The 24,658-nt window shown below is 38.5% G+C and overlaps 2 protein-coding genes and 5 non-coding genes across 7 annotated transcripts; 2 read left to right on the top strand and 5 right to left on the bottom strand.

Annotated features, from left to right (window-relative positions):
* Positions 1 to 1,179: 1,179 nt before the first annotated feature.
* On the top strand, positions 1,180 to 4,555 carry pcna (proliferating cell nuclear antigen). The gene is made up of 6 exons (XM_026942457.3): positions 1,180 to 1,617; positions 2,764 to 2,861; positions 3,077 to 3,144; positions 3,464 to 3,658; positions 3,805 to 3,928; positions 4,147 to 4,555. Exons 1-6 carry the CDS (start codon positions 1,397 to 1,399, stop codon positions 4,221 to 4,223), a joined length of 783 nt encoding a protein of 260 aa, XP_026798258.1. The 5' UTR covers positions 1,180 to 1,396; the 3' UTR covers positions 4,224 to 4,555.
* An 80-nt stretch (positions 4,556 to 4,635) lies between these two features.
* On the top strand, positions 4,636 to 24,323 carry kcnip3b (Kv channel interacting protein 3b, calsenilin). Its single transcript, XM_026942762.3, has 9 exons — positions 4,636 to 8,085; positions 9,432 to 9,594; positions 18,148 to 18,272; positions 18,501 to 18,570; positions 20,596 to 20,666; positions 20,881 to 20,988; positions 21,112 to 21,216; positions 22,787 to 22,849; positions 22,979 to 24,323. Exons 1-9 carry the CDS (start codon positions 8,032 to 8,034, stop codon positions 23,024 to 23,026), a joined length of 807 nt encoding a protein of 268 aa, XP_026798563.1. The 5' UTR covers positions 4,636 to 8,031; the 3' UTR covers positions 23,027 to 24,323.
* On the bottom strand, positions 5,101 to 5,182 carry trnas-uga (transfer RNA serine (anticodon UGA)). Its single transcript has one exon. It is a non-coding gene; the product is annotated as a tRNA-Ser (tRNA).
* On the bottom strand, positions 6,083 to 6,164 carry trnas-uga (transfer RNA serine (anticodon UGA)). The gene has a single exon. It is a non-coding gene; the product is annotated as a tRNA-Ser (tRNA).
* Positions 6,393 to 6,474, bottom strand: trnas-uga (transfer RNA serine (anticodon UGA)). The gene has a single exon. It is a non-coding gene; the product is annotated as a tRNA-Ser (tRNA).
* trnas-uga (transfer RNA serine (anticodon UGA)) lies at positions 6,858 to 6,939 on the bottom strand. Its single transcript has one exon. It is a non-coding gene; the product is annotated as a tRNA-Ser (tRNA).
* On the bottom strand, positions 7,106 to 7,187 carry trnas-cga (transfer RNA serine (anticodon CGA)). The gene has a single exon. It is a non-coding gene; the product is annotated as a tRNA-Ser (tRNA).
* Positions 24,324 to 24,658: the final 335 nt, after the last annotated feature.

Below are 24,658 nucleotides of genomic sequence, written 5' to 3'. Positions count from 1 at the left end.
AATACAATACATGTAATGGGTTGTAATTTCTGTTGCTGCAACTAAATTAAAAAAAATAAAAAATCACAGACCCCCTGGCAATGCTTTACAGATAATGCAAATAATGATAATCAAATAATGCAAATATGAACCCAATCAAAAATTGCAGCTGACTCCCTTTGTTCTGGCTACCACATACCAAACTCAAAATCTGTAGTATATTAAGTCAGAAAGAATGATTTAGGTTTAATATAAATAAAGTTGTAATTAAAGCTAAAGACCTACAACCTTAAGCTTCAACATTTTTGCCTATTTAAAATCTTAGACTAAGGTGGAAAAGTGCTGCAGCATCTGGGGTTCAATAAAGGATCTATAAATTTCAAATAATTTCAAATTTTATTATTTTAGTAAATACTACACCATGGGTGTCCAAATTTAATTGCACAAAGTTAGTGTGGCTTCAGGTTTTTCTAACAACCCATCAGAAGCACATCTCATACAACATATTATACTGAGACCGGTTTATTATTGGAAAACAGCGACATCGTGTGGCCAGTATGTGGTATTGCGTAGCGTCAATACCCGGATGAGACAGCGGTCTCTGATCTGTAAACTTTAATACAGAACTATTTATACATAAACACTAAGCCGTATCTCAAATCACTTGTGAGTAATATATTGTTAAAGATAAAATACACCATCACAAACGCTGCACGAAATTTGGAGGGAAACGAGTCGATGACGTCATCTGCAATGCCTTATGGGAAGTGTAGTTTCTTCCCTCACGCGCCGTTTAGCCAGAGACCATTTTATAGCCTCTGTAAGTCTTTCTCAGTTGCTGCAAATTAGTGGGTCAGTTGTTGAAAAGGTCCACATTTGTTCTGTTCAAAATTTTAACACGTCTGTATAATTGTTTTCCGGAATATCAGGTTTGTATTTACTTCCGGAAGTAGAGCTGCTGAGAAGATCATTTCATTTTTTCAGATGTGTGAAACATGACAGCTTTAATTACTTATTATTATTATTATTATTATTATTATTATTATTATTATTATTATTATTTTTATTATTATTATTATTTATAAACAGCTGGAAAAAGTGCACGGTCATGTTGTGTTATGTGAAGGAGGAGGAGTCAAGGCGAAGCGGAAGTGACGTCGTGACGGCGTCATGCGTTTCTATCAAAAGCAGAAGAAAAGCGCGCGCACAGACACTTCAGAGTGGCCGTGGGTGCAGAGTTGTTACGCGCGTTCTTTTGTTTTCGCTTTTTAAACAAAGCTTAATCAGAGAAAAGGCGCGTTTCCTGAGCTGATATCAAGAGCTAGAGCATCCCGGAGACGTGCTAACTTAGTTAGTTGTGTATTTAAATATTACTTTGTGTTGTAACATTTAAAAAAAAAAAAGAAACCCTGCAGAAATGTTTGAGGCCCGGCTGGTTCAAGGCTCCATCCTGAAGAAGGTGCTGGAAGCTCTGAAGGATCTGATCACCGAGGCGTGCTGGGATGTGAGCTCGTCGGGAATCTCTCTGCAGAGCATGGACTCGTCTCATGTGTCCCTGGTGCAGCTCACACTGCGCAGCGACGGCTTCGACTCGTACCGCTGCGACAGGAACCTCGCCATGGGGGTCAACCTCAGCAGGTCAGCCTTCACACTGCGGACCAGCCTGAACACACACACACACACACACACGCGTGTAGTGATGCTACTGTCTAAATTATATAACGCTTACTATCCTACAGCGAAGTTAGAAAACGCTTTGTACCTTTTTTTTAAACATGGCCGACATGTTCTTACATGCCCGTGCTCTGCGCGTGACGCGTTTCCAGTCATTATATAACTGTTTTAAGTCACTCTTTATAAATGTACATCTCTCTGTATTACACACTGATCTTCATTTTGTTCGTTTTTAATGCTACAACTGCATTATCTCACTTTTTTCTCTTTTTTTCGGTCGTCTAAAAGTCCACTGAGTGAGGTTGGGGAAACCCGCGCTTCTTTTTGTGCGCTGCGTGTGACGTCATTTTCGCGCGCAGAGCCGCCGTTGGCGGGAAAGTTAACTCGCGCGCTGCAGAATGTCTTAGCTAGGCAGCTAACATTTTACAAACATTATTATTTAATAGTTAACTGTTGAATAATTGCCTCCTTCAGCTTTGATTCTAACCGCTGAGATGTTCACTGACCTTTTTTTTAGGATTATGATATAAAGATATTTATTTTCCCCCCACAAAGAATTCTAATCTGATGCCAAATTAAGAGAATCTGTCAAAATGATTGTTTATTATTGTAATTTTTTTGGGTCATTAGAAGGGGAAATGAGCCAAAATGTCAAAGATGGGCCATGGACAGAAGTAAAAGGCATAAATGCCACAAACACAATGTGGGGAAAAAAAGAATAAAACAATATTTACAGCTTTATAGAGGTTTCTGTGCAGTTTACATTTTACTGTTCTCCTTTAATCTAAGATAAAGGCAGGAAGATAAAATAAGTCTTTGCTCACTGATGGTACTAGGTTGGCTAATTCTTTTAGCATGGCAGCTATGGGTTAAATGAATCCTGTTTAAACAGCCATAATTCTGGTGAACTATTTTGGTAACAATTTCAAAAGCAACTTGAAGTTATTTCTAAATATCAAGAAGACTTGAACAATTACCACAAATGTCCAAATAACACCAGTATACACTATTCATCTCGAACATCGTACATGGTGTCGCTCAACAGATAACTTTTTTGTTGCGTTATTTGTGGTTAATGGTGTATTTTATACATTTGTTTTTCTCTATCAGTATGTCCAAGATCCTGAAGTGTGCTGGGAATGAGGACATCATTACCCTGAGAGCGGAGGACAACGCAGACTCTCTGGCTCTGGTTTTCGAGACTCTCAGTGAGTTAATGTTTAGTGAATTTACTAGTCCAGTTTTGACCTTCTTGTGTAGAGATATATAATTAAAAATCCAGTCGTAGGTATGCTTTATGTTCATTTCTGTGCCATGTAAAATGTGCATGTATTACAGTATATTTTGTGCATGTTGATAAATACTGGAATGATCACTTGGACAGAGAAGTATTTAAAATAATTTATCTTGTGAATATTTTCAGATCAGGAGAAAGTCTCTGATTATGAGATGAAGTTGATGGACTTGGATGTGGAGCAGCTTGGAATTCCAGTAAGTGTAATATATCAGACACTGAAAGACTCCCAGTTCACACACGTCATAAATGTGCACATGAGAGAGACTGAACTGAATCGGGACATGCTCTTGTGTGGCGTGGATTACTCACAGTTGAAAGGACATTAACAACACTATTGGGGTGCTTTGGGAAAGAGTGGAACATTATATTAATGTTTAAGTGGAACACTGATCACGTCTTAGTGCCTTGTGTTTGATGAAGCAATTCTGCATAAGATGGTTGTTGGAGACAATCAAACAGTTTCTTCTCGGTCAAGTGGTCAGTAAGTGAATGTTGATATTTTTGTGTTTGTAGGAGCAGGAGTACAGCTGTGTAGTGAAAATGCCCTCTGGAGAATTTGCCCGGATTTGCCGGGATCTGTCCCAGATCGGAGACGCTGTGATGATCTCCTGCGCTAAAGACGGAGTGAAGTTCTCTGCCAGCGGTGAACTGGGAACCGGAAACATCAAACTGTCCCAAACCAGCAACGTGGACAAAGAGGATGAGGCTGTAAGAATCGTTTGTATATGTATATATACATGTGTGTATATGGTGAATCTTTTTTATATATATATAAGTCTAAGGGAGGTTTTCTAAAATGCTTATATTTCTAGTAGTTACGCTTGTGACGCATGTTTTCACCCCCATCTGATTAGGTGACGATTGAGATGAATGAACCTGTCCAGCTCATTTTTGCTCTGAACTACTTGAACTTTTTCACCAAGGCCACTCCTCTATCCAAGACAGTCACTCTCAGCATGTCTGCAGATATTCCACTTGGTAAGACATGCAGTCACTTGTAAAAGTTTTACATTTTCACATGCACAAACCCTGACCTAATCAGGTGAATCACTGTGTTAAATCTCAATCTGTATCTATAGATAGCACTTCTGTCTGCTTTATAGCATACGTAATGTGTAATTTATAATTCCTGATTACGTGTTCACTTCTCACTTCACTATTGTTTTTTTTGTTTGTTTATTTTTCCCTGCTTTCAGTGGTGGAGTATAAGATTGCAGATATGGGTCACATCAAGTACTACCTGGCTCCTAAAATTGACGAGGAGTCATCCTGAATTCTTGCATCATCCTCTTCAGCCCCAACTCTGCCTGCATAACTGGTACATTTTGGCAGTTCCTTGGCTCGCAAATCAGGGAACAGACACAACAGACTGTCCAAACAGTGAAGGTCACATCAATGTGTTATACTTTCAGTCTTCATTTTTTTTTTTTTTTTTTTTCCTTTCCCTTCCTTTTCCTTTTTGAGTCCTACTCTGATTTGCCTCTTTAAGCACTAGGAGTTTGTCCATCCTCATTCCAATACTTTGTAGATAAGAAATATCTGTAAATATGCCAATTTGGTCCTTTCATTCTGTTACCCAATAATAAACGTTTTGTAATGTGAGAAGACGTGTGTGACCTTTTTTTCCATCATCGTCCTTTTTATTAATTAAAATGACAGTAAATTGTCAACAATATCAAAGGAAATTTAAAAAACACATTTTGGATAGTGGATCCATTAAATGTTTATTTCTTTTAGTTTGCGAATAAAATGCAAATTATACTTAAGTGATGGTGGGGTGGATTTTGGTATATACAGATACATCACAGGGTTAGCTGCAGCACCTGTTAGTGCTTACTGTTAGACAGGAACAGTGTAGAGGGTACGGGCACTGGAAAATATCATCCCACTGTAATTTAGATATGGCCAGTTTTGGTGTAATCTAAAATCTTGTATACAACAGCTCACCTGAAGTTGAAGCCTGTCTCTACTATTTATGTTTGTTATAAATCTAAGGAAGATTAGATTTCTACAGCCTGTTTCCTTCCTCCTTCTCCATAGTTTACATTGTTTAGTTGGAACAATACTGCGATTATTTTCTCATGGAAATGCACAGAATGGATCTAGAGTAGACCCCTTGTTTAGGGGGTCATGGGTGCCAAAACCTCTCTCGCTGCGAGCAGGGTTCGAACCTGCGCGGGGAGACCCCATTGGATTTCAAGTCCAACGCCTTAACCACTCGGCCATCACAGCTGATGAAAAGGTTGCTGCCATTTGAAGAGTGTGTTTGATCCAACTACAGTATAACACTAATGTGTCAGCTAATCTTTAAATCAGGTTTCATACATTTAATCATTTAAATCATGTAAATCTAAGGCCAACTGGATTTCTACAGCCTGTTTCCTTCCTTCTCCTCAGTATTTACCTTGTTTATTTGGAAAAGTACTGCCGTATTTTCTCAGTACCACTCAATCTCTTTCCTTAGAGTGTCCGCTACTGAGAATTTCAGGCCTAAATGTAGGGTAGTTCACAGGTTTGTGCTGGACCTCAACCAGTTTTACTTGTGAGATCCAGCTCTTTAGAAATGTACATGTGAATAATGGTTCCAGAGTTGACTCCTTATTGGGGGAAATGGAGTACAAATGTTACTCATTGGCTACGTTTACATGCACATCAAATTCCGTTTAAGGTCTATATTCGGGTTGCAGCCATATTCTGTATACAACGTTTATATGCGTACAGGCATCAGAATATTCCCGTATACGTGGTTGTTGTAAATATGCCATTGCTAAATACTTAGCCTGCAGCTAAGCATCTGTTAGCACCCACAGTTTCTTGCGGACTGAGCATGCGCATATATCTCCTTTCAGTGGATTTTCTGAATAAGATGTTCACAGGCAACAAATATCCAATTAAAGAGGCATATTCCAGGGGTGGGAATCAGAATTTAGGGTATCAGAATATTTTCTTAAGCTGAATTGGGCAATCGGATTGTGCATGACTCAATACTAATTAGAATATTGCAAATTCTGATTAATATTGAAATGTTGATGGGCATGTACACGTAGCCATTGATTGTAACAATGCTGTAACTCAGTTTTTTTTGGCTATTGGTGCAAGTTCTTATCTGTACAGTGTTAAAATTGCTTCTTTCGCTGTGAGCAGGGTTCGAACCTGCGCGGGGAAACCCCATTGGATTTCAAGTCCAACGCCTTAACCACTCGGCCATCACAGCTGCCCTATGCCAGCTTCGGTATTGGTTCAGTACCACTCAGTCTCTTACCTTACAATGTCTGCTGCTACACTAGAAGAATTTTAGTTCTAAACATAGGGTAGTTCATGGCTTTGTGTTGGACCTCAACCAGTTTTAATGGTGAGATCCAGCTCTTTAGAGATGGAAGTGTTCACAGTAAGGATCTAGAGTAGACCCCTTGTTGGGGGAATTGGGTGCCAAAAGCACACTCGCTGCGAGCAGGGTTCGAACCTGCGCGGGGAGACCCCATTGGATTTCAAGTCCAACGCCTTAACCACTCGGCCATCACAGCTGGCTAAATGTGTGCTACCAGTTCACACGTGTGTTTGATCCATCCGTATAAAGCTGAAAACAGCTACTCTTTAAATCAATCATCTAAATCAGATGGGCTTTCTACAGCCTGTTTCCTTCCTTCTCAGAATTTGGATCATTTATTTGGGAAAGTACTGCAGTATTTTCTCAGTACCACTCAGTCTCTTTCCGTACAGTGTCTGCTGCTAAGCAGTTCAGGCCTGAATGTAGGGTAATTCATGGGTTTGTATAGGACTTCAGTCAATCTTGCTCAAATGGACTTGAGCAGAATGGTTCTAGAGTAGATCCTTGTTGGGGGAAATGGAGTACAAGTGTTACTCACTGGGTATGGGTGCAATTGCTTATTTATACGTTTTAAAACCTCGCTGCGAGCAGGGTTCGAACCTGCGCGGGGAAACCCCATTGGATTTCAAGTCCAACGCCTTAACCACTCGGCCATCGCAGCTACTGATATGTTTCCTTCCATATGATTATATTGGCAATACTCAGCTCCTTAGATGCAGAAAAGAGCAGAACAGTTCCAGAGTAGACCCCTTGATGGTGGAAATGGACTACAGGCATTACTCCTTGACCATTATGAGACATCAATATAGTGTTAAAATTACTCTTCACGCTGCGAGCAGGGTTCGAACCTGCGCGGGGAAACCCCATTGGATTTCGAGTCCAACGCCTTAACCACTCGGCCATCACAGCTGGACATTGGGATGGAATTGGAATGAAAGTACCATCAGCTAATCTTCAAATTTAAAAAAAAAATACATTTCATTATCTAAGGTGACCTGGAACAGTATCCACAACCCTTGTTGCTTTCCTCATTGTTGTCTCCTGCTGCATTTCAAGCCTAAATTTAGGGCAGCTCAGAGGTTTCACATGGATCCTCTTACTGTTTCTATGGCTTGGAAACACTAGACATGGGACAGCATGGTCCCACTGAGGAGGCTATCGATCTGTCTGTCATTTAAAACCGATTGATTGAGAAATTGTTGCAGAGAAATGCTCCTGACAGCTAATGGCTGTCAGTGGTTAAGGTTGGAGTTCTGGCTGTAGTAATCACAGGTTTATACTAATGAGCTCCTTCTAATAAGTTGATGTTTCTATAGTAACGACTAATTCACAGGTACCTGTATGGCAGACACTTGACATAAATATGGAGTAAAAATGTTGGTAATAAATGATATGGTAATCAGATGTGATGGGGACCCTTGAAGTTTTAAGAAAGAAAAGTGTCTTCATATGTAAACTGGTGGGCAGTGATCAGGTGTTCATATGGAAGTCGCTTGAATCATTAAAAATGAAAAATGAATGTGAAAAAAATGTTATTTGACACAATTGTTCATCTTTACAATCGTGTGGTAAAAAATATTAATTTCATCACCCCTCTTTCTGTCACACTCATTAGAGAATCTCCCTCCCTCTCTCTCTTTCTCTCTCTCTCTCACACACACACACACACTGTCCCTTTCTCTTGCTCAGATTTGTCCCTCCCCAAAAGCATAGAGCTACAGGAAGGTAATGCGACCGCTGGTGAGCAACTGAAATGGAGAAAATGGAAAAAGGAAGGAAAGAAAATAGACAGCTGCAAAACATGCAGGTGAGTTATATATATAAAAAAAAAATACATATACACAACAGCATTCATTAGCTCTGCCATTAAAACAGCATTCATTAGCTTTGCCTGTACCTGTCATGACATGAATAAAAAAAACTTTCTTTATCATTTTTGATGAGTATATAATCAGTGCATTTGATACATTAATAAACTCAGTGCACTTAGCTTGAGAGTGCATGGAGCATACTAAGCAATGTTATGCACGTAAACTCTTTTGCATAATTGTTGATATTTGCCTGTTTTTTTTGGGTGTTGTTTGTTCATGGTCATGACTTTAACCTGTCCATTTCCAAACTTTAGGCAAATATGCAAATGTTCTACATCTGTGATAATGAAATGTATAAAGTATGTTTTGTTTGTGATTGTTTGATGTATTGTGTGTTATTTTTGATCAGTAACATAGAGTATTATTAGTATTATTTGGTTTTTGTATTATTTATTTATACAGATAATAATAATATTAATAGCACAGACATACAGACAGTCCAAAATGATAAAAACAACAACACCAATGACAACAACAATGATAATAATCATTGTATGACACACGGAGCATAACAACAGATGGGCTACAGTTGATAATTGTGTATCTACAACATGGCCTGTACAGCATGTGGACCTGATTACACTGTTAATTAGTGTGTTTGTTTGGAGTATCTTGTGCTGATGGTAAAGTCACTCTGACCTCTCTGTCACTCTTTTTTTAAAGATTTTGCTCTGGGAAAAGAGCCAGAGAGACAGACACTAAGATGGAGACGAAGATAGAGAGATAGATGATGATATAAAGAGAGCAAAGAGCACACAAGGGCACACAGCGCACACTTCCTCTGTCCTCTGAGCGAAATCTCAAATTGAGCTGAAAATGAGAACCTATGTAGTGTGCGTGTATGTGTGTGTGTGTCTGTCCAAAATTTTAAATAAGCTAATCCCCATAATTAGCCATAAAATTGTAAAAAGCTTTTTCTTTCTTTCTTTCTTTCTTTCTTTCATATCTTCTCATGTAGTAATATATTTATTGACAAACATGAACAGTTCCCTTGATAATTCAGAAGGATACACACACACACACACACACACACTCACACACACGCGCACACACAGTCTTTTTGTGGACCTAACAGTCTTGTCTTTCTTGTTATCTCTTATTCTCTTTCTGTGTTCATTAGTCTCACTCTTTGTCTTTCTCACTCTTTGTTTTGCCATACTCACTCCCTCGCTCATTTACTGTCTTTCTTTTTCACTCTCTCACTTTTTGCTTGTCTCTCTCTCTCTCTCTCTCTCTCTCTCTCTCTCTCTCTCTGTCTTTCTGTGTCTTTCCTTCTCTCCAGATTGAAGGTCAGAAGCACATGGGCGGAGTTTTGCTCTCTGATGCTGATGAGCGGGAGATAGGAGGTGGGGACAAGCTCACCAAACTCCGCCCTTCATGTCATTCCTTTATGAAGTGCTGCCTGGTAAAGTGGATCATCAACAGCACAGCAGCACAGATCACAGGTATGCATACAAACACACACACACACACAGACACAGATAGAATGGAATATAATCAATTTGTGGTAATGGACGCAGACTGCAATGGCATTCATACCATCACTAACTGAAGGTAATTACTTTAGTTAGAAGCTTAAGTGAATCGCTTTATAAGAATAAATCATGTGTAGATGATGTGTATCAGCACTCAAACACTGAAAGATGTTTGATGATCAGCACTGATGATCAGATGTTGCAAAAAAGTCAAGAAATATTATTGCCTCTGATGATGACACATTCCTCTCTTATCTACACAGTGTTCCAGGAGAGAGATTTCCAGTTTTGAATTAACTGCATTCATGTGAGCTGGAAACATGTGATATGAGATAATTGAGCCTTGATCATGGAGGATTTTAGCACACATAGTTCTTTACATGTTTTCTAATTGTATTTAGTTTGTTCTTGGTTTAGTGTTACTTCTAGTTTGTTATTATTATGAAGCTTCAGGCAGTCCTTGTACATATTGTAGTTCTTAGCCTTAGATTATTAATAGTTTTATCTAGCAGCTGTGTAACAGAAACTTGGTTTAGTGGTTGAGTTGGTTCTCTGGATGGAATGGAGGGATAGGTAGAGCTTAAGCAGTCCATTCTCCTGGCTTTGGTCCTCCAGAAGCAATCCATATCTGCTGGGCACGAGTTAAACATGCTTTTGCCATGTTTACCGACATCGTTTCCTGCAGGTGAGGAGGACTGCTATGCACTGCTCCTTCAACAAACAAGTGTTAAAGGAGGGGTGATATTTTGCTCTGTAAACAGGAAACACAGATGATGTGAACCACCAACATGCAACCAATCAGAACAAGGAGGTGTGTCTACTTGTCTTTGAAATTATAAACTAGTGTTCATTTGAGGATGTATACTCTGGATATCAAGTTGAAACAAAACAAAGCACTAGCTAAAATGGCTGACTACTCCTTTAAGAGAATAGCGCCATCTTCTGGCCAGTAAGCTATCTGGCATGTTTTATGATGATGTCTTTCAACCGCAATAATATTCACTCAGCTGGCTAAAACTGTGTGCTGGACAGCCAGTGGATTTATGGGACACACTTCCAGACTTGTTTGTCTCTCTGCCTGTTTTTTTTTTTTGTTTGTCTGTATCTTACTCTCTTTCTCTCTTATCTCGCTTTCTAGTCTCTCTAGTTTGTAGTTACTGAAGATGCTTGTAATGAAAGTGGGTCCTTGGGAAATAAATTCACATACATTCGCAGACCAGTCTCTCTCACAGTCTCTTGATGTAGTTGGCCAGGGTTCCCCTGGTCTCTCTGTACGCATCAAGAGATTGAAATTGTTGTGAACAGCTACAAGAATCCAATGGTGTGAGACGGAAAGGGGTGTAATGTGTGTTGAGGTTGGCTGAAAACAAGACACAATGTGTTTTGGATGATCCACAGTTGTTTAACCCCTTAAAGACCCAGCTTATTAAATTATTCACCTTACTCACAGTATTGAGTAACTACTATAAGGTATTTAGTAATTACAGTGAAAGTAACAGAAAAAAACGTATGTCATTTCTAGACTGATAAATTTAAGTCTGAGTCTGTCAGTGGGTTCTGGGAATCTAAGGGGTTAACAGGAGGGTGTTGGCAGGCCAGGTTTGCAGAGGGTTGCAGAAGTCAAATACAGGGATGATGAACATTGGTGTCTTTAGACCTAATGTTCAGCTGCATAAAAGCCGCCTGGCTCCATCTCCTTAAGAGCTTTACTTCATTGTGCTGAGCTGGACAATGTACTCATGATGCACAAATGAAAACTAAATTATTAACTGCTTTTAACATTTAATGCTTCCTGATTGATAAAGTGATCTTTTATGTCACAGCCATATCATAAAGTTAGCAAGACTCATCTCAGGCCACTTCCTGTCAGTCCTCCAGCACTGCTAGTTAAAATTATTAAAAAATTCTCTCTCTCTCTCTCTCTCTCTCTGTGTCTCTCTCTTTGCCAAATCAAGATGACTGTTTTTATTTCAGTTAAAGTGTAGACACAAGCCGTTTTTCAAATCATAGCTGTCTAGTGTGTTTGCACTCCAGGAAAAATGAACAATGAACTATGGCTGCATTTCATTCTGAAGTAATCATAAGTACGAGTACTATCAGAGCATCTCCAAAATGGCAGGTCTTATGGGGTGTTCCTGGTATGCAGTGGTGAGTATCTACCAAAAGTGGTCCAAGGAAGGACAACCGGTGAACTGGCAACAGTGTCATGGGCACCCAAGGCTCACTGATGCGTGTGGGGAGCATAGGTTTGCCTTTCTGGTCTGACCCCACAGAAGAGCTACTGTAGCACAAATTGCTGAAAAAGTTAATGCTGGCCATGATAGAAAGGTGTCAGAACACACAGTTCATCACAGCTTGCTGCATATGGGGCTGCGTAGCCGCAGACCTGTCATAGTGCCCATGCTGACCCCTGTCCACTGCCAAAAGCGCCTACAATGGGCATGGGAGCATCAGAACTGGACCATGGAGCAATGAAAGACGGTAGCCTTCTCTGAAATACGTTTTCTTTTATGTCATGTGGATGGCCGGGTGCGTGTGCATCGCTTACCTGGGGAAGAGATGGCACCAGGATGCACTATGGGAAGAAGGCAAGCCAATGGAGGCAGTGTGATGCTCTGGGCAATGTTATGCTGGGAAACCTTGGTTCCTGGCATTCATAAGGTTGTTACTTTTGTACGTACCACCTACCTAAACATTGTTGCAGATCAAGTACTCCCCTTTATGGCAACAGTGTTCCATAACACTGTTCCATAAATGCAGTGGCCTCTTTCAGCAGGATAACGTGCCCTGTCGCACTGCAAAAAATTATTCAGGAATGGTTTGAGGAACATGACAAAGCGTGCAAGATGTTGACTTGGCCTCCAAATTCCCCAGATCTCAATCCAATCGAGTATCTGTGGGATGTGCTGGACAAACAGGTCCAATCCCAGGCCCCACCGCGCAACTTACAGTAATTAAAGGATCTACTGCTAACGTCTTGGTGCCAGATACCACAGCACACCTTCAGAGTAAGTTTTACTGAGCATCTTGCAGAACCAGCCACAGTTCTTCTGGAGACTTTGACTGTCACACTTGCTTCTTATTTTCGCAGCAAAACCCTGCAGCCTGTTTTTTTTTTGTCTGAAAAATGGTCTTTTATGTAATCTGCTGCTTTCTTTACTGGCATACGAACATTTTTCTGTAACATTTAATTTTGTGCTGAGAGGCGTCGATGCAAGTGAAGGACGCCATCATTAGGCAGAAAAAACAAAACAGAGAGATAGCAGAAAATTTAGGAGTGACCAAATTTGGTACATTCTTAAAAAGAAGGAATGTACTGGTGAGCTCAGCAACACCAAAAGGAATGGAAGACTACGGAAGACAAATAAAGTGGATGATTGCAGAATTCATTCTTTGGTGAAGAAAAACTTCACAACATCTAGCCAACTCAAGAACACTCTGGAGGAGGTGGGGTCCAGGGATTACAGACTTCAGGCAGTCATTGACTACAAAGTATTAAAAATAATCCTATTATATATTATTATGCTAGTTTGTCCAATTACTTTTGAGCCTGTGAAAATGGAGGGAGTCTGCAAAAATGGCTGTAATTTCTAAATGTTTAATGCAATATTTTTAATAAACCCCTTGAATTAAAGCTGAAAGTCTACATTTCAATCACATCTTGATTGCTTCATTTCAAATCCATTGTGGTGGTGTACAGAGGCTAAATTACAAAAATTGTGTCACTGTTCAAATACTTACAGACCTGACTGTATATATAATTATAATACAACTAAATATATGTATTGGGTGGGTACTTAAGCTGAGTGAATCATGAGTGATACATAAAGGTTCATACTTGACCTAGATTTATCAATTTGCTTGTTGGTCACTGTGGCCATTTTTTTCATTCAGCATAAAACAGCAATTCTCGGGAGTAAAGTGTCCACTGGTAGTATGACCATTTAAGTGCCTTTAAAGTTTTTCATAACTTCAGTTTGGAACCAGTGGCAGCCATGGGCATGTCCACTGTCAAAGAATGCTGCATAGGCTTAATCACTTTCAAATGAACCCCAGTGTGTATTTGCTGAACAAGCAACCTGTTCATACCTGGTATCAGTTAAAGTCGATTTAATAAAAGCATTCTCTTCACAGCAAGAATGTATCAGAACAACGTATCTTATGCCAGGGGCATCCCTGAAAGTGTCCAGTTTTGTATTTGGGCTCCAATTACTGAACAGTATGTTTCTAAATACCACATTTATATGTGATACACTTCTAAACACCACATATATGCATTTTATTTTATTAATTACTCATCAGAAAGCTCAGCCTTCCAGGAAAGTGAAGGGACTAAATATTAGTATGTTGACGTGAAGGATTCAGATGCTAAATTACAGTAAAAGGTGAAAGCTTGTGGCTGACATCTGAGTCAGGATGTTACAGAGCTTTAAAGCACCCTAATGTACTGCTGATCAGTACAGAGAGTAAAAACACTCTTTAAATTAAAGGGAGATCCTTCCTCCATTAGCTGCATTAATACCCAGGATAAGAACAGCACAGATGGAGATAGGGACCTTGATAAATGCTGATTAGAGAGATGCAATAATTCCTTCAGTGTATTAAAAACTCAAACAGTGCCAGTGAGTTCTGGGCACTGTATTTTTTTTTTTTATATGGCTAGTAATGAGACCTGACATAGTCCACATTCTGTTTTTTTCCAACACCAGACATACCTTTAGAGGCAATAAAACCTGTAGGATGCTTCCTTATGTATGCTAAAAGCTCGAACCCAAACAGTTTTGTTTTCTTCAGTCCAGTGATATAATACAGTAAGTAAATTTGGCTATATGTTCTGCCAGCCTTAAAAGAAGTTATATGTTCAAATACTGTTTTTTTTTTTTTTTTTTTTACAAACTCCCTTCATGACTCAAGTGCTGATTAGCTATGCCACACAAGAGTGTATTTGAAGCACGAGAGGAGCATACTAACCAGCTGTTTTCTAAGTCATAAAATACAATCACTAAATATAAAGTAGTTGAAGAAATCTTTGTCAAATCAACTTGCTAATAAAAGCAAGTTTTTTAACTAAAAAACTAGCATGCCACTTAGCTAGCTGGTTAGGTGACTAGCTGTCTAGAATTAAGTATAATAAGGAATAGTAATATAAAAAAAGAATACAAATTAATATTAAAATAAATGTAACCACTGATAATAAAGTAATTAAAGCAATTTTTGCAAACTCAGCTTCGTAATTAGCTAATTAAAAAACTAGCATGCTACTTAGCTAGCTAGTTAGAAGACTAACTGTCTATTATAACTATCAGAATGAAGTAGGCATATAATAACTAATAGAATAAAAAAAGGAATACATATTAATGTTAAAATAAATGTAATCACTAATAGTAATGTAGTTGAAGCTTTTTTTGTCAAATTGTCTTGATAATTAGCTAACTAACAAATTAGCATGCCACTTAGTTAACTTAGTTAGGTTATGTTGCAAAGTTAGGTTATGTTGCAAAGCAAGCATGCAATTCAGCTAGCCAGCTATTGTTTCCAGTTTTGTTTGCTATTTTTTGCTGTTCTCAAATGGAAACAGTGTGAAATCACAATGTTTTCTGAGTAAGTTGTGCTTCTGAAGTCTGCACTGATGTCCATCGATTCTTTTGGTCATAGATAAGCAAAGGAGAGCAATTACTGGTCAAAATATTGCAAGCTTTAAAAAAAAGGGGATCCATGAGCCATTTGTGCGTGAGTCGACTCTTATTGGTGAGCTGAGCTAGATGATTTGACTCACTCAAAAGAGGCAGAATTCTCATCACTAATTGGGATGTGAAGTGTTTGAACCAAAGCATCTTTTAAAATGATTATATTTTTATTATAGTGGAGAACCACAAAGACATAAGAAATCACAGAGGAGATTTTTCACATGTAAATCGACCCATCTCATAACCCACAAGCTTGACCAAGAACCATTTGAGAACCACAGTTCGACAAGAGTTGTTTTAGATATCACATAATAACAAAAATAATATTTACCAGAAGACCCACAAGTTTATGTCAGATTTCCCCAGAATATGCACGTGAAACCTTAAAGAGGAACGTTTAAAACAAAATGGAAAAGGGTGTGGAACTACAGATGGAGAGAGAGAGAGAGAGAGAGAGAGCTTTTACTATTGCTTTACATAATTGCGGGTCAGGGATTGTCAGCATAGAGGAAGCCGGATCAAAGGAGGAAACCTTGTGTGTGAAATGTCCATTATCTCACACAGGAGTTGAAGAACGAGCTGCATGGACTCTTCAAGTTATTTCCAAGGGCAGTGATGGACACTGATGCTGGCATGCAAGTTTTTAAGGTTTTTAAAAGGCATCTTTAGGCATGTGATTTGAGAGTTTAGGATTTTGCTCAGGATTTTAATTTACAGGACATTGTGAAACAGTATCTGCATGAAACTGATGGGATTTCACAATTGATTTTTTTGGTGGCTGGGCAATTTTAGCTCCATTTATGGCCCGAGCCTCAGTCTATTCCACTATTCCATCACCATTTGGGGATTGGAGGTACCTTCTTTAAGGATCGCTTTGAGAGTTTGTCAGTTTATTTCAGAAACCCGACTAATTTTTGGCTCAGGATTTTACCTCCTATTTAATTCTTCACCATTTGCATACTGAGCCTGATGGTTTTTGGCTTTGGTTTTACATTACTGATTTTTTTGTCTATTAGTCTATTTCAATATTTCATCACCATTTAACAGTTTGAGGTACCTCGACTTCTTAACTGATACTGACTACTTGTTGAATTATTCACCATTTTGAAACTGTTTACTTTGAAATAGAAGATGTGATAGAGACATTTTTGAAAAAATTGAAAATAGAAACACAAAGCTGGTGCTCAGCCTCAACTGTTTATACTGACTTTATAACATTTTGCAGCTTTTTGTCCCACTCATGTTTTTTTTTTTTTTTTTTAAAAAGCATTTTAAGCATGGGATTGAGAGTCTTTTTAATCTGATACCAAACAGAAAATTGTAACAGAATACCTATGCATCTACATGTACTTGATGCAATTTAACTCTTTATTTTTTTGCTGTTAGTCAAATTCTTTAACATTGGGGATTGAAAAACCTTCTACTTGACCACTGTATCTTATCATTACTCCAAAACTTTTTATTATGAAACTCTGAATATAATACGAGATGTGATCAGCTGGTGCTGGAATACCATTTGATTGTATACATTTTTTTGACTTTTGAGGATTGCAGATAGCTTCTTCATCCTCCTGCGTGGATTATCTTCACTTCAAAATGTCTAAGGACCAATGAAATTCCAGATGACTTAAGACTTGGCGTATTATGAAAGACACTGATCTGAAATCCTGTTTGGGTTTCCTTCTGTTTGTTTTTTTTGGGAGCTGTTAATTCATCATTAGTAGTGGTATACACACTACAGTCACCACAATGGGTATGGAGCTTTTCGCTGTAGCCGTGGTGGTGCTTCTCTTTTTCATGGTTTTAAAGCAGTTTAGCTTTTGGGAGCCGCTCTCTATGGAGGGTAAGCTCTCTACTGGCTTCTCTTTTACTATAAACCACCTTTTCCACTATGCATGTGATAATAATCGCTTATACAATATACTGTAATATTCCACATGCACAATGTTATCTTTTAAACTTCCTTTGAAGGGTTGTCCTTCTAAAGACATAGATCTGGATGTGAGTTCCTTGAAAGTTTAGGACATGTATGGCAGTCTGGAAAAACCCATTAAATATCGACAAATTAATACATATGAAAAATACTAATAATAATAAAAAAAAAAAAACAATTTTGGCCAAATTGGGTTTTTCTGCCCATACATACGTTGATACCTTAACTTTATGAAATCATATATATATATATATATATATATATATATATATATATATATTTTTTTTTTTTTTTTTCAACAAAACTTGTGGAAATGCTTTAATTTGCTTTTTAACCTTACCTAGGCTTTCTGCAAAGATCATCTTGAATTGGGATCCATTTTAACAAATATGGTGGTAAAAACAGATAGTGTGCCTAAAGAAGTCTTGCTATTTAAGCGTGATTTTCTCACACAGTGAATGTCAAGCTTTGATTAAGTTGTTGGATAGCTACCTGTTTGTAATCAGATACCAGCTGTCAAAATGTCCATGATGCTCCTGTGCCACAATCAGATTCTTTGAATTCTTTAAATGCAATTTAAAGAGAAGGAGAATATGCAGGATATTGCAGTCTTTATTATTAGTATTTGCATAAATTATCGAGAGACAATTTGTCATAATCTTATTAAACATGTTTCTTTATTTTTTGCTTCCTTTTTGTCTTCTCTCCTTATTTCATCCACTCTTCTGTTCCTTTTTTTTTCCTCTTCAAAAGATGGTGAGTGCATACCTGCATCTTATCAAAAATTCTGTCTTTAGAGTTCTTGGTATAAGGCAATTCAGTGTGTGTTTATTCTATTATGCTATTCCTCATCACGTTTTCATTCATTATCTCCTTCATCTCATTTGTCTTTCTGTCTTTTAGAGAGTGCAGATGCTGAGTTGGAGCTGGCTATGGTGAGACACCAACCTGAAGGTCTGGAGAAACTTCAAGCTCAAACAAAATTCACCAGGAAGGAGCTTCAGTCGCTCTACAGAGGCTTCAAAAATGTGAGAGTGGATTTTTTAAAAAAATCTCAGTGATGATGAATTGAAACAATTCACATGGAAATGGAATAGAAATAAGAGATGGAAATGAAACAGGAATTAGCATCAGTTCTTTTTATTTTAGGTTCATAATAAACTAATTATTGTCTAATACAATTAATTTAAAATGGTTTTTCTCTCTCTCTCTCTCTCTCTCTCTCTCTCTCTCTCTCTCTCTCTCTCTCTGGTTAGGAGTGCCCCAGTGGATTAGTTGATGAGGAAACCTTTAAGGTTATTTATTCCCAATTCTTCCCTCAAGGAGGTATGCTGGGAGTTACTTATAATCCACTTATTGTTATTTTATGCATTAATGGAATTTCACACTCTCTTTTCTGAAGTATGTCTGTGTATATATAGAGTATTTAAGGGTCCTGTTTAGTGTTAGCCTAGCATCCCAGCTAATGTTATCAGAACATTCAGTAATGTATTTGGCTGTTTAAAAAGGTTAGGCTTTAACATTGCACAAATAATTTCTTGCAATGTTCTGAAAATATCTGATGTTAATTCTGATGGTTGCTCACACTATAATGGACCTGAATGTTAACGTTCCCACAACTGAAATGTTGCATTGGGTTTTAAGTACCAATCTATAGATGACATCTGATGTAAAATTACATCAAAGGCCCATGAACATGCTAGGTAATTAGCACAGTAGCACTAACTAGCCAGCAGATTAGCTAGTTAGTTATCTAGCAGGTTGCCGTTGTTCCTCTTTTGACTGCCCCCGTTAGGGGTCGCCACAGCGGATCATTGGTCCACGTATTTAATTATAGTTTTTACGCCAGATGCCCTTCCTGACCCAACCCTCTCCAATTTTTATCCAGGCTTGGGACCGGCACTGAGAGCGCACTGTTGCATGCGGTTCCCTGGCCGGGAATCAAACCCAGGCAACAGTGGAGACAGCGCTGTGGCCTAACCACTAGTCCTCCAGGGACCCAGTTATCTAGCAAGTTAACATGCCAAAATGACTTTTTACAGAGTTAAAAAAAAGAGAGAGAAAAAAAGAAAAAGACGATAATCGACAAATTGACAAGTAAATTGCTTTGAGTGCAATAATTCTTTTTATTATATTGTATTAATTATTAAAACAGCTAGTTAGTAAGCTAGCATGTGTGACAGCACATTGTTTATAGGATATAAGCCATACCAATTGTAAAGGCAATTACTTTAACTCAATTAGTTTAATTAATTTATTTATTAATACATGATTGTTTATATTTAGCATGTAAAAGATTAATAATCAATTAATGTGCTTAGAGAGTGTCTTATTCAGAATTATCCATGTAAAGGAATACAAATGTGAAATCTTTATGGCAGGATGCAGTTGAGGACGCAAGTGCAGGTACTCAATGATTTTATGAATTGTGGCAAACAAGACAAATACGTAATCCAGAAACGTAGTCAGACAACAGGCAAGGGTCAGACGAGGAGCGAACAACATGGACTAGGGCAGGCAAGAGCGAAACGTGAATAGTAGAAACTAGGTCAGACCAGAAAGACTAGCACAATAACAAAAGGCTTGGTAACGACTGGCACAAAAAGGACACAGAGCATATACTTCACAAAGAGTGTGAGAACTAAAAGTCCTTAAATACTTCACTGAGACTGTCACTGAGTCCAGGTGTGTGTATTTAGTAATCAGGTGAGTGTGAACGTGAGATTGTTTGGGTGTTGTAGTCCTTGGTGGCCATGTTTGTAGGCCGCGCTGAATTCTGGGATGTATAGTTAGACGCTGATTCCAACATGACACTTTAAGAAAATGGTTAAAATGATAAAGTACATATATATATAATATAATATATATATGACATAATAGTTGCAAAATATTGTCATTATTAAATTGTGATACTGCAGTGGTGTTACATACCCATTATGCCGAAAGTACCATATAGACCGATCAGCCATAACATTAAAACCACTGACAGGTGGAGTGAATAACATATCTCGTTACAATGGCACCTGTCAAGGGTTGGGATATATTAGGCAGCAAGTGAACAGTCAGTTCTCGAAGTTGATGTGTTGGAAGGAGGTGATGGCTAGACAACTGGGTCAGAGCATCTCCAGAATGGCACGTCTTGTGAGGTGTTCCCAGTATGCAGTGGTTATTACTTAAAAAAAGTGGTCCAAGAATGGGCAACTGGTGAACCGGTGACAGGGTCATGGGCGCCCAAGGCTCACTAATACGCGTGGGGAGCGAAGCACACCTTCAGAGGTCTCGTGATCGATGTAAATCGTAATAAATACCTAAAGACTGAAACTGGGTGCTTTTCTCAAACTGCTTTTTTAGATGCAGCCACATATGCACATTTTCTGTTCAACGCCTTTGATATGGACCGAAATGGTTCTATACAGTTTGAGGTAAGAAATACAGTCAGTCTGTCTCCCTATCTGTTTGTCTCTTACTTTCTTTTTCATTTTCTATATACATCTATTTTCTCTCTTTCTCACATCTGCGTATTCTCTCTATATCTCCTTGTTTAGTTTCTATGTATTTTTTTACATGGTGAATGCATGTCTTATAGAATTTTCTCTCTCTCTGTGTGTGTGTGTCTGTGTGTATGTGTGTTGGCAGGACTTTGTGATCGGACTGTCTGTACTGCTGCGAGGTTCAGTAACAGAGAAGCTTCACTGGGCGTTTAACTTGTACGACATCAATAAAGATGGATACATCACCAAACAGGTGCACGGTGTCAAGGACATTACCATCAGAACTTCCTACCATATAACTGTTTCTTTAACAGTTGAATGAATAGCAGAATTACATTTACGCGCCAGCCATATTCAATTTTTTTTTGACCTGCAGGAAATGTTGGCCATCATAAAGTCCATCTATGACATGATGGGCCGATACACATATCCCAGTGTGAAGGCAGATGCACCATTTGAACATGTGGAGAAATTTTTCCAGGTAACTGCCTTCATTCACTCATTTATTCATTCATTCAACTTTTCCATGGAAAAAATGAAAACATAATAGATTAATTAAATATTCTGGAAATGTTGGTGAGGTCTTAGAGAAGTGTCAAGTTAGGCTATTAAGTCCTTCTAGAAAAGTATGTCCACTCAGCAGCCATCTTGGCAATGGTCCTGAGCAGTTATTTTCAGTTCAAGACAAGACTCCTATCTACTTGAATGGGGAAACACCCATATACCAGAAATGGACAGAAGCAAAAAAAAAAAAAAAAAAAAAAAAAATACATTTCAGAGATTGCTCCAGTATGAGCATTTCTTCATTACAGATGGTACAATGTAGGATTTTTTTTCACAAATATCTTTAACAAGAAGTTGATTGGTTATTTTAATTGAAGGACAGGATTTATGTAATACAGTTGTTGAGCATTATGTGGCAGGTCTTGTGGGGTGTTCCCGGTATGCAGTAGTACCTAACAAAAGTGGTCCAAGGATGGACAACCGGTGAACCGGTGACAGGGTGTTGGGAGCCCAAGGCTCAATGATGCGCATGGGGAGCGAAGGTTAGCCCGTTTGGTCCGATTCCGCAGAAGAGCTACTTTAGCACAAATTGCTGAAAAAGTTAATGTTGGCTATGATAGAAAGGTGTCAGAACACACAGTTCATCACAGCTTGCTGTGTATGGCGCTGCGTAGCTGCAGACCGCTCAGAGTGCCCATGCTGACCCCTGTCCACTGCCGAAAGAACCTACAATGGGCATGTGAGCATCAGAACTGGACCATGGAGCAGTGGAAGAAGGTGGCCTGGTCTGATGAATCATGTTTTCTTTTACATCATGTGGATGCCCTGGTGCATGTGCATCACTTACTTGGGGAAAAGATGGCACCAGGATTCATTATGGGAAAAAATTCATGTTTTATGCAGTGGCCTGTCACTACTCAAACTATATCTGTCCTATCTTAATTTATTAATTTTACCTATATTTTCACTTTGCAAATGAGACCTGATGAAAAAATACATAGCTGGAAAGTTTCTTATGGGCTGAAAGGTGTCACATTTTTAAAATATTATTTTCATGCAGTCCTTGACACTGTTTACACCTGGTTATTTCATAGGTTATGTATCTGAATTTGATTCTGATAAGCCACATGTATTTAAGAGTAATCAGTAAATGCACCTCTGAAGAGATGGATTGATTAGGAGTTTTAGCATTCCACTTGGTTCTTCCCTGAATAACCGCTGTTTCAACCTTGAACGTTTTAGTACTGGCTGCTGGCCTGTAACAGTGAGTAAACCTGTATACTTTATAAAGTTTATACTGTGTGTGTGTGTGTGTGTGTGTGTATGCGTGTGTGTGTTAGTAAGGTCCCGTTTTGTTTTGTTGCAATGTGAAAGATATCAGCAAATGAGACTATTCTAAGATGATCCTTCATAAGCAACAGCTGTCATGTCATGTCATGTCATGGAATGTCCACAAAAAGATCTCAAAAAGATTTATTATAATAATTCATTTTCTTTTAATCAGATGAGTATATATACCCTCAAAACCCCCAAAATATGTTTTGCAGAAAATGGACAGGAACAGAGACGGAGTCGTCACCATCGACGAGTTCATCGAGACGTGTCAGAAGGTAAAGCAGAGCATCAGTTTGCTTACATTTTCTAATCATATAAAAGTATATTATATTTGCTTTAGAATTTCAGCTGTATTTTCATTTCTGTCTCATTTTCATTCTTTCTGTCCTTGTTTTTTTTATCAGGACGAGAACATTATGGCTTCCATGCAGCTGTTTGAGAACGTTATCTAAACCAGTGGAGGGCAAAGCATGCAACAATTATTCCATACCAGTGTAGAAAATTAATCTGCTGCAAGATTCTTAATTGGTGTAAATGAGAGAAAGTGATATTTCCACATTGTTCTGGTAAAATCCTGAAGCCTCAGAGTGGTTTCACTGAAGACAACTTTAAACAGCATTCTAGCAGTTTCCCTGACTGAAAACTGAAGCCTCAAACAGCTGCTGGAGTGGCAGTGTGTGCTTGCTTTAGTAAAAACAGTGAGAGACAGTTATGAGTAATATTAGCTGCATAAAAAAACAGCTATGGCGACAAGAAAGTTTTCATTCATTCATCCTTAGTAACTGCTTCATCTTGGTCAGTGTCACAGAAACAGAACCAATTAAGCTTATTAGAAAATATTGCTAGCAGGTACAAACAAAAATAATAACTCTAGGAACATGCAGGATTTATCAGAATTCCTTCAAGTCCTGGGGGGATTATTCAGAATCCCTTCAGGTGCAGGCAGGGAAATGGGTAGGATTATACAGAATTCCTTTAGGAGTGAGCAGGATTGGTCAGAATTTCCACAGGAGCAAGGGGGAATAGTCTGAATTTCTTCAAGTGTGGATGGGACTAGTCAGAACTCCTGACTAGTGGGATTGGTCAGAATTCTTTTGGGAGGTGAAAGGATTAGTCAGAATTCCTTCAGGAGCAGGTGGGATTGGTCAGAATTCCTTTCAAGAGTGGGTGGGATTGGTCAGAATTCCTTTCAAGAGTGGGTGGGATTGGTCAGAATTCCTTTAAGAGTGGGTGGGATTGGTCAGAATTCCTTTTGAGAGTGGGTAGAAATGATCAGAATTCCTTAAGGAGCAGGTGGGAATGGGTAATAAAAATGATCCAGGGCATAACTCTAGTATAATCTGATGAGTATAAATGAAACAATAGAGTGGATGAAATTTAGGTTCGACGGTTTCTGCACAAGCCACGCCCACAAGAGCAGAACTGGAGAGACATTAGTGAATGTTGTCCTCTTTGAGAATGGGAAGCTGTGAGTACATGGCATGATGAACTGGAAACTGCAATAACGTGTAATATGATTATTATACTGTGAATTCATCAGACTGTTCCAGACCTGTTGTTAATATTTATCTGATAAAGAAAATCATTTGAATCCATAGAGATGACCATTTGTTAGAAGTTTGTATATATTGTTAGCACTGTGATGATCTTATTGTATGACATTGGACCAATAAATAAGCATTTGCATGATTGATTCTAATGACTTTGAGCTTGTGACACTAAACACAATATACATACATAACATGCACACTGCAGTTACAGCTACAACTTTATGTTGTAATACATAATATATCTCATATTGTTATTATGGACATCATTTCCACTGTGCTGCGTTTGACAGGAGGCTGTCTTGTTTGTGTTAAATGTCGGACAGCAGCATAACAAGAGAAGCAGCTTTCTATTACCACAAGGTGGTTCCACACACATTTCCCCTCCTCTCTAAACCAAAAACCAGGGTCAAAAATATTCTGTGTAAACACACAGCAAAAGTAGTCCAAAGGTCAAAAGGTCATCAAGTGCAATATGGAGCAGCTGTTATACTTCTTTAACACTTTTGATAAGTTGCATTTTTTTTTTACTTGGAG

Source organism: Pangasianodon hypophthalmus, chromosome 17, assembly GCF_027358585.1.
Source record: "Pangasianodon hypophthalmus isolate fPanHyp1 chromosome 17, fPanHyp1.pri, whole genome shotgun sequence".
NCBI lineage: Eukaryota > Metazoa > Chordata > Actinopteri > Siluriformes > Pangasiidae > Pangasianodon > Pangasianodon hypophthalmus.
Note: the sequence above shows the minus strand (reverse complement) of the source record. Positions and strands in the feature narration are given on the sequence as shown.